Source organism: Chelonoidis abingdonii, chromosome 18 (genome assembly GCF_003597395.2).
Source record: "Chelonoidis abingdonii isolate Lonesome George chromosome 18, CheloAbing_2.0, whole genome shotgun sequence".
NCBI classification, from domain to species: domain Eukaryota; kingdom Metazoa; phylum Chordata; order Testudines; family Testudinidae; genus Chelonoidis; species Chelonoidis abingdonii.
This window is the reverse complement of record NC_133786.1, coordinates 14,676,567-14,686,855: the sequence shown is the minus strand read 5'-3', so window position 1 is coordinate 14,686,855 and position 10,289 is coordinate 14,676,567. Positions and strand designations below refer to the sequence as shown.

General features: G+C 41.5%; 1 protein-coding gene and 1 long non-coding RNA gene across 2 annotated transcripts in view; one reads left to right on the top strand and one right to left on the bottom strand.

Moving 5' to 3' along the window:
* LOC116824038 (uncharacterized) overlaps positions 1 to 10,289 on the bottom strand; it is a 141,671-nt gene that overhangs the window by 117,480 nt on the left and 13,902 nt on the right. The window lies entirely within an intron of this gene.
* PIH1D2 (PIH1 domain containing 2) lies at positions 42 to 4,877 on the top strand. The gene is made up of 5 exons (XM_032788019.2): positions 42 to 510; positions 1,966 to 2,089; positions 2,671 to 2,910; positions 3,389 to 3,651; positions 3,769 to 4,877. The coding sequence occupies exons 1-5, from the start codon at positions 328 to 330 to the stop codon at positions 3,901 to 3,903; spliced, it is 945 nt and encodes a 314-aa protein (XP_032643910.1). The 5' UTR covers positions 42 to 327; the 3' UTR covers positions 3,904 to 4,877.

Genomic DNA, 10,289 nt, shown 5'->3' with positions numbered 1-10,289 from the left:
GGGGCGCTGGGATGCGGGCCGAGGGGGCGGCACGGGGGGCGCTGGGATGCGGGCCGAGGGGGCGGCACGGGGGGCGCTGGGATGCGGGCCGAGGGACCTCTAATGTGACTCTCAGATCCCAGGGGCAGGTGAAGGGGCTGGGGAGAGGTTGGCAAATAGATCCCCCATCCTTTTTCTTGTGACTAGAACATATTTTGCCCTGGCGTCGCGGATACAAACCCCATGGACCCTGTGCAGGGCAGCTATTCAACGCAAATACTCTCCCTAATTCTCTTATAGGTTAAGTGTAGAACCCGTGCTGCTTCCTGAGGGACATTTGTGCTAGTGATGGCGGCTCCTGCTCACTCAAAGGACATGCTGACTCAAGTGACCCAACTCTGGAGTATGCTGGATGAGATGGCAGAAAGCACCCCTGAGAGTTACCACAGATTCATGCAGCAGCAGCTGGAGGATGCAAAGCAATATTGCACTCCCCCTGAACCACATCTTTGCCTACAGACCCACATACTGGTACATGGGGCAAGGGCTTATACTATGAAAGAGCCATGAGATTCCAGTAGGATCTCACTTGGCAATGGTAGTGCCTGGAAGATGCTTCCGGCTGCAAAAAGGCCCTAACCAGCACTGCTAGCTGAGCTGTGTCATGGGAGCCCTCACAGGCTATCTGAAGACCCTTGGGAGTGGGTGAAGGTCCTTCTGTGCACCAGTGTTCACTGCTAGAGACCCAAGAGTACTGATACACCAATGGGGGATGGAGTGAGGATATCATTCTGCCTAATGGCTCAGTAAGGTTAAAAAAGGATTCGATTTTTGTGAGGAAAAATAGCCTCTGTGGTGCCATTGGTTAGGATAAAAATAATAAAAGTTCTCATGTGTTGTGCTTCTGGGTGGGAGGCAGTGCTCCTTTCCAAAATGCACCATCATGAAGGGCACAAACAGCTGCCTTGTGGAAGATTTTTATTTTCACAGAAGCATTGGACAATAGCCATTGTCAGAGCCAGGTTACCCAACTGGTCTGTATGCCTGTGGGAAAAGCACCATGTTTACATGGAACTGAAAATAGCAGCAGATGCAGATATGAATTCTAGTGTTAAATGCAAAGCCATTCCTAATTAAACCAAGCAGTGCCCATGGGAAAAGTAAGGGTCTGGAGGAGATCACATATAATTCAGGCATACTTTGTGGCCTGAGGTTCATCAATAAACAGGAATGCATCCCATTGTGACAAAGCTGGATTCCTAGCTCTGAGATTCTGCCAGAATTGATGATCATAGCAGATCACTTAATGTAACATGGAAATCCAGGATATATTCTGCATCTAAGATCACAGTAAACTTTGAGAGGGTGAACCCCATAACTTGAGCTGGATACTAGTACCTCTGGGCAGTGAATACATGTCTTTAGAGAGGCAGCTCTCCCCCCTTGTGCTATGGAAATAGCCAGCTCCTAGATACTAGAAACCTGATTCTCCTCTCAAACTATTGCAGCAGTGTAACTCCATTGACCACCCTGGAAGTACTCCCCAGTTACACTGGCACAACCATAGGTCATGATCAGACTCTAAAGCAGTGCTGGTTTGTTGTTGAATGTCCTACATAGCACAGACTATGACAAGACACGTGTTGTTGCTGTTGTCTGGTAAAAAGACCCCTTTGTGTCCCTAAAATCAATATTCATACACTGTATTTAAATCCTATTCTGCTCCTGGTATATGATCATTTAGACTAGCTTTGTTTTTTCCACCTGTATATTTTTTCTTCAATACGAAAGCCCTGTGGGCACAAAGACAAACATAGCTCTTTACATGTTTTATATAAAGTTGAACTAGGAAGTTTATAGGTAGTTAAGGATTTGAAAGTGGCCTATGATTTTACCTGTTGTTAACCATTTGGTTCCATTGCACTTTTGGCTATAAGGAGACCTAAACATTTGTGGTGATTAAGTGGTTTTGGGTTCTCTTTGCAGGATCCTAATGAAAAATCATTATTCATTAACCTCTGCAGATGGAAAAGAGTCCCAGCTCCTAAGTCACCTACTGATCCACTACCTCTAAGTGCTGGCCCACTTGAGGAGGTGTCCGATAAAGCAGGCAAGTACATAATGGGTTCCAAAATACTCTTTGTACATGCCACAGTTAGGACACTTTCCAATACAATCCTATAGAAATGAGAGGAAAGGCAAAGAGCAGCCCTTTTAAAGTGCCATTGGCGGTATACAGCTTGCAACTTGAAGGTGGAGGAGGTATAGACTAAACCCTAAGTAAAACTGGTTGTTCCTTCTGAAAAAGCAGATCACACTAAATGCTTAAGTGCCTTGCAGGATTAGGGCTTTAGCACATGTACCCATCTTTAAGCACATGAGTAGTCTCAGTTCCATTAAATGCAGGGAAATAACTCCCATGTTTAACTTTACACATGTCGATAAGTGATCTGCAGGATGGGAGTGGTATTTTCTACAAGTCAGTTTTCTGGAACCAGGTCCTCATAGGAAACCACACATCAAGCCCCTTCCTATTCATATTATTGATTCTTCAAAACATTTAATCATTAAAAGCATCAAAATTATTCTTAATATAGGTTACCTCCACTGTACCTATGGCAGATGTATTCTATCCCCTATAAAACAGATTGTAGCAGTACAGCAATAATGTTTGACACACTGTTTTTCTAGAGATTTACTCCATCATAGATATTGCATATAATCCGACTGTTCTTCAGCGGGAGAACCAAGCAGAAATGGATCACGTGATCTGTCTGACATTTAAATACATTGAGGAGCATTACAACCTCTGTCTCTCCCACTCTTACCACATTGCAACATTCACACTCAAAGGAAGCCTGAAAAGGATGAAACAGAGTCTGAGAGCAGGACCACTACCAGCTCCACTTTTCAACAGGAACACGAGGAATGGTACATACACTTCTTTTAAATTACTGTCAAGAGATGGTGTAATGGAAACGGAAAAGGCTAAACTCCCAGTCCCATCTATGTGGGGGGTGGCTACAATGTTATTTTCCGTCTCCTTGAAATCTAAAGAATATTGAAACGGACCTGTGCCCTGTCCCTGCAAGTTGCTCAGCATCTTGTAGGCCTGTGCCCAGTAGAATCAGGCCTGTGTGGTTTCACTGTAAGATACAGAACACTGGAAACTTGAGTTTCAGTCTTGTACCTACTTACAAATAAAAGTGGAAATGAGGAATGAAGATGGAAAGAGCTCCATGAAATTAGTATACAAGCTTCAGCAGCTGAGTTCATAATCACAAAGCTGACGCTTACATTTTGGCACATTTTGCTAACTGGTATAAATCCATCAGTTAAAGCTACAGCTAAACTATTTCTAATAAGATGTTTTATTAACTACCTGTGTGAATATTATTTTTTCTGGAAGAACTGACCCTGGACCAGATAAAGAACAACCTCAGAGAGGAGGACCGCACTAATGCTACACTGCTGCTGAACAAGGATGTTACACAGTCTAAAGTGCATCTGATAGAAGAAATTGCCAGTATGGAGCTGGTACGGGAGCCAGTCACACCAGCCTATGAACTGACCATTGCAAAGGATGCAAACAGGAAACCTCTAAAGATTGAACTGAAAGTTGAAATGCCTAAAGTTAGTTCCGTTTCTGAATGTGAACTGAGCCTTTCAAGGGTAAGTTTTGCAGGAACGAAAACCTGTGTTTCCTCTCTGTTGAATCCAAACAGGCTTAGAAAGTCACTTTAACACATATACTTGCTCACGGAGTATTTTAATTTACCTATGTTTTAGGATGATGTAATCATTGAAGTCCCTGAAAAATACAGATTACAGCTGGATTTGCCAGAGTTAGTCGAAGAAGAAGCAACTACAGCAACATTTAACACAGGAAAAGGTGTGTTGCTTATCATAATGCCAATTCCCTAAAGAAAATGTTAGGGACAACAGGTTCTCAAAAAATTATGGGTATGTGTCACTCTTAAAGATTAAAAGGAAGGTTAATGGTAAAGATCTTACTAATATGTAGAAATCAGTATCACTGTGTTATTCTAAGTATCTGTTCTGCTGTCTATGAAGGGGGGTGATAAAGTTTACATAGAGAGGAAGTGTACTGTATATAGAGTAGGAAGGAATTCTTAATAAAAGTTGTAAGCATTTGAGGGTTACTTAAATCATTTTATCTCTAACGCGATTCTACATTATAAACTTTACTACCATGTTCAGTTTGTCCATCAGTAGAGCAATAAAGGGTGATTAACTCTGAAGAAATAGTGTTTTCCTTTCTGGTTTTACTCCGCTGAAGAAACTCTTATCTGGTGTTAGCAAACTGTTTCTTTTTAAATAGAGGGTTTAATGCTAGTGAAAGATGGTGACATTGATAATGCTTGATATGTAACAGTGCAAGCTCTCCCACAACCTGGCTTCTTTTTCAACTAGATCTGCAGGGGTTACCTTTAAAAAGTGAGGTGAGCAGTCTCCAAGCCAATTCACTACTGAGAGCACTACTAAGAGTTGGCCTTAACCCACCCATGCAATGGTGTTGCAATCTCAGCAGAACTAGGCAACATAACAGTAGTGCTCTAGAACTAGTCTGCCAATTCAAATACTATTTACATAATGGATATTAAGGCTCAAGAACCCTGTGAATGACGGTATCTACCAAAAGGGTTTCTCTACTATCAACACTTCCCAAGTGCTATATGTCTGTGGTGCCAGCTAGCATTCACGAAGAAAACAAGCCAAAGCAGATGAGATAACATTACAAATGAATACTTCAGAGGTTGGAAAAGGTGGGTCAGGAGTCCAGTTGTCTTACAAAGGCAATAATGATCATATTCTATTCTAATATGAAATTATTTTTCAGACTGTAGGTGAGGAAATAAAGCATCAGTTTCATGATGCCTTTTTGGTAAGTAGTTTGATGTCCCAATGTACTCACCCCTTTTATACCAGGCTGTACCCACTTTAGCTTTACCTTACTGTCCTCCATTACAGCATATAACAATATGGCAGAGGAATAACTATGTTTAAAAATAGATCAGAAATTAGAACAGACAGGTTAGAAATGTATAATTGTATTTAATTTTAACAGACTCATTTACGCATGAGCAGCAATTCTTAGTTTTCCTCCTTTTTCTGTTCTGAAACTGTTACAAGGATTGCATCTAAAGACTGCATTTCTGTAGTTATAGGTCAGACTGAAACGTGTTCATGTACATAAGCTGCCCTTGTTGGAGTGTATAGCATCCACCAGGGCACTGCAAGCACCACAAAACCAAATACAAACACGGAGCTGAAAGGATCATTCTGTTGTTCTGCAACCTGTTCCCCAGTCAGGCTCTCAATAGGACAATGGTCCTTTGGCACAAGGTAGTCCCTGTTATGATTAATTTTCAAGTTATTATGGGGATGGGATAACAAGAGTGTCCAGGATTTCCTTAACCAGAATTCTAAGTACACAGTGTAGCAGTGGAGTCAGAAACATAGATCATCCAAGTCCAGTGCTGCATGTCAGTGGCCTACCAAAGATGTTACTGAAGCACTTATGGCTGGAAATCTTAAGGGTAATAGGGTAAGTTACATTTGCCCAACCAAAAGGGTTGACAACTTGGATAGACTGCACAAGCAGTGAGGTCAGCAGCACCCATTACTAAACAGAAAAAGCACTGGGACAATTTTTATTTGTCTTACAATTCCAAAGATTTAATAGAATACATGGACTCACTAGAGAATCTGGAATTGAGAGAATTAGAACATTTTTAAACTTAAGTGCAACAACTTTTCTTATTACCCAACCATTGAAGTTAGGCATAACTGCAACCAATCAAGTAAAACATTAAATAGTTCTCACAAATATTTCATCTCCACAGTCTATTTTTTCAGTATTACCTTTAGTTGATTCTGTAGCACAGCTTTACAAGAGACAATACTTAATGTAACGTATAGGGTACAGAATAAGTTTCTGTATAGAATTTATTTAACCTTTTGTTCCTACCAAGCTCTCCTGGTCACTGATCCACTACATGATCGTTTTTAAGTTAACATTTCCCTTTGGAAAGTGGAATATTGGGAGTGGCCACAATGTGTCCCCCCACTGTAGGACACAAGATTAGTGTATTTGGGTACAAGTCCAATAGAAAACCATTTAAAGCATTTTACGTACATTATATACATGGAACAGCACATTCGCAGTTTACTAAGGCTGGGACAGTAAAGACATTTCATCTAAGAATTGTGGTATCAATGACCTCAACTAATGTCAGAGATTCCTATGTCAAGAATGTCTGAAAAATCAATTTTCAAACATCCAAGTCATCACAGAAATGATTCCCAGGAATGGGATTCCAATGGCCAAATTACACATGCTAATAATGGGATCAGCACACATAGCAAGAAATTCTCCTGACTGTTCTGCAGAACAACTATTTCCATTTCAACAGGGTGTATTGTTAACACTGCAAGAGGGAAAGCAGCCATTTAAGATAATTTCATACAAAAATACACACATGTGAAAATCCACAAGGATGGGGCACATTCTCTGTGGCATTTAGAAGAGATTTGATTTACTGTTTTCATAGCCTGATTAGTGCAACTTCTCTCTTGCCTCTTATTTATTTATTTTTTTTAATTTTTTAAAGTCCTCTAAAAGGGTTCACTTAGCTGTGAAAATTTGAGCTAGTGTTGAATTTCAAGGAAGAATTGGAATGTGAACCCTTTGTCCTATGAAAAAATATTCCTCCTCTCAATATGTGCCTGTCACTCTCACTAATACTAGCAGAAGAACAGACCACTTAGGGTTCACTTCTTAAAAAAAAGCAAACAACTGGCTTGTAGATTTGAGCTACCAATCCTTACAAATTCTTTTGCACAGATGTTTACAATCTGGTTCTCTTATTTCTGAGAACACAAGGGATTATATATCTGTGTATGCTCTCCCCCCCTCCCCCAATTCAGGAGTTCTCACATGATTTTAAATCCAAAATGCTTGACTTGTTTTTTTTTTTGAGAAACACTGGCAAATTAACTGTATAAAATACAGTATAACTATATTGCTCTGTAAAGCCTTCTGCAAACTATTTATCTGTACAGACTGGTAAAAATTACCAGTTAATATACATATTTAAAATAAAGAAAGATTTGTTTAATAGAGTCTAATCACTGAAATATAAATAGCTTGATTAGAACAGAACAATGTGACCTAGGAAAGTCTTGGTGGTTTGGTTCGATTATAGCAGCATGGTTGTTGGCTTTTCAAGGAACTTTTTGAACTCAGCAAGCCACTGGGCTCCAACTGCTCCATCCACAACTCGATGGTCACAACTGAGAGTAACTGACATCATGCTGGCCACATCAAACCTGGGAAGAGAAACAAAATCCCATATTTAGCACTCTGCAAGTTAGTTAGCAGAGATTTGTCAGCCAGTGATAGTCACACACCACCCAGGACTTTTATAAAAGATAAACACCGAAGGGGGTTAGTCCTGTAGTACTCAGATCTACGTTTCTATCTCCACAAATGTTCATGGTGAAGATGTACATGACAGAGTAGATCGTATGCTTCGTTTTCTGAAATTAGGTGATCCCTTTGGAACATGCAGGTCATTTTATTTAATAAAATGCAAATACATTTGTGATACAACTTCACTCCACCTCCATGCCAAGTCACACTCTGGGCCTGTCTACCTCAGGGTGAGTTTTCAGGCAGTATGATGGGTTTTATCTATACGACATGTCATTCGTATGCTCACCAGATTCAAAAGTCCACACTGTGCCAAATATGGTCCCGTGAGAAAGGCACTAATGTAGAATTTAGGAGATAAAGGTTCAATTCCTTCCTGTGCGACCTTGAACAAATTATTTCCTCTCTGTGCCTTGGCAACAACAGGACTTCCCTATCTCACAGGGGCATTGTGCGGAGAAATACATTAACCATTGTGAGATGGTTGGATAATATGGCCATGGGAGCCACGTAAGTCCCTAACATAACTAAACTGAAAACAGATTGATAAGATTTGCCTACACAATGTATTTAAAATTATGATGTATCAAAAGCACCTCATGAAGAGCAATAGTTGCACTGTGCAATATTGCAAAATATTGACCTTCTGATGGGGAAATTAGCCATTATTCCAAAGAAAATGTCACCTGTTTGAAGAGTTAACTGAATCTGGATAATGCTCTATTTAATACTTACCCCTTCTCATTATTTGCTGGCACCAGCCTGTTTTCTGAAGTACCAACTGCCAGAATACATGCCTGAGGGGGATTGATTATGGCAGAGAAATTCTTAATCCCATACATTCCTAAATTGGAAACCGTAAAAGTGCCTCCCTACAGGAAATAAACACAGATAAATATATGGAACTTCACAAAAGTCACTTCGCACAGCATGTTAATTAACATGGCAAAACTAGATCATGGACTTGGAAGTGCCTGTTCTGAAGAGGTCATTTGACCGATATGTCATGAAATTGTTCAATTTTTTTTTTTTTTTTTAAATGCATACCCACTTCGTCAGACGCAGGTAGTGGAAATTTCCAGGGGCAGGTATATATATGCTAGCAAGCAGCTAGAGATACGAGGTTAGTTCAGTCAGGGAGGGGAGGCCCTGTTCTAGCAGTAGAGGTGTGAAAACCAAGGGGGAGAAACTGGTTCTGTAATTGGCAAGCCATTCACAGTTCTTTGTTGAGTCCAGAGCTGATGAGTGTCAAATTTTGCAAATGACTGAAGCTCAGAGGTTTCTCTTTGACAGTCTTGGTCCTGAAGTTTTTTGCTGCAGGATAGCCACCTTAAGGTCTGCTTTGTGGCCAGGGAGGTTGAAGTGCTCTCCTACAGGTTTTTGTATTTGCCATCTGATATCTGATTTGTGTCCATTTATCCTTCCGTAGTGATTGTCCAGTTTGGCCGATGTACATAGCAGAGGGGCATTGCTGGCAATGTGGCGTATATCATTGGTGGACGTGCAGGTGATATGAACCAGTGATGGTATGGCTGATCTGGTTAGGTCCTATGATGGTGTCGCTGGTTAGATATGTGGGCAGAGTTGGCATCGAGGTTTGTTGCATGGATTGGTTCCTGAGCTAGAGTTACTATGGTCAGGTGTGCAGTTGCTGTGAGAATACGTTTCAGTGGCAGGTTGTCTGTGGGCAAGGATTCGCCTGCCACCCAAGATTCGTGAAAGTGTGGATCATTGTCCAGGATGGGTTGTAGATCCCTGAATGATGCGTTGGAGGGGTTTTAGCTGGGGCTGTAAGGCGATGGCAGTGGAGTCCTGTTGGTTTCTTTCTGGTTTGTCTTGCAGTAGGAGGCTTCTGGGTACACGTCTGGCTCGTTGATTCTGTTCCTAATTCCTCGTGCGGGTTATTGTAGTTTTGAGAAGCTTTGGTGGAGATTTTGTAGGTGTTGGTCTCTGTCTGAGGGGTTAGAGCAGATGCGGTTGTACCTCAGTGCTTGGCTGTAGACATGGATCGTGTGATGTGCCCAGATGGAAGCTGGAGGCATGAAGGTAGGCGTAGCGGTCGGTGTTTTGATATAGAGTGGTGTTAATGTGGACCATCACTTATTTGCCCGTGGTGTCTAGAAAGTGGATCTCCTGTGTAGATTGCTCCAGGCTGAGGTTGATGGTGGGTGGAAGTTGTGAAATCGTGGTGGAATTTCTAGAGTTTCCTTCCCATGGGTCCAGATGATGAGATGTCATCAATGTAGCGTAGGTAGAGAAGGGGCGTGAGTAGACGAAGCTGAGGAAGCGTTGTTCCAGGTCAGCCATAAAATTGGCGTATTGTGGGGCCATGCGGTGCCCATAGCATGCCACTGTCGGAGGTATATAGTCATTCAAACTTGAAATAGTTGTGTGTGAGTATAAGGCACATACCATCACTGGTTTCATTCACCTTGCACTCCACCAATGTAATATACGCCATCATATGCAGCATGCCCTCTGCTATGTACATCGGCCAAACTGGACATCACTACGGAAAAGGATAATGACCACAATCAGATATCAGGAATGGCAATATACAAAAACCTGTAGGAGAGCCTTCAACCTCCCTGGCCACACAATAGCAGACCTTAGGTGGCTTCTGCAGCAAAAAACCTCAGGACCAGACTTCAAAGGAAACTACTGAGCTTCAGTTTCATTTGCAAATTTACATATCATCTCTGGACTCAACAAAGAATGTGAATGGCTTGTCAATTACAGAACCAGTTCTCTCCCCTTGGTTTTCACACCTCTACTGCTAGACAGGGCCTCACCCTCCCTGATGAACTAACCTCGTATTCTCTACGCTTGCTTGCTAGCATATATATACCTGCCC

Excerpts from the sequence above, each read along its gene's own strand:
- PIH1D2 (XM_032788019.2), top strand. The coding sequence starts at position 328 with ATGGCGGCTCCTGCTCACTCAAAGGACATGCTGACTCAAGTGACCCAA. Across the intron at positions 2,911-3,388 it reads CAACAGGAACACGAGGAATG|AACTGACCCTGGACCAGATA; the intron begins GTACATACACTT and ends TTTTTCTGGAAG. Across the intron at positions 3,652-3,768 it reads GTGAACTGAGCCTTTCAAGG|GATGATGTAATCATTGAAGT; the intron begins GTAAGTTTTGCA and ends CCTATGTTTTAG.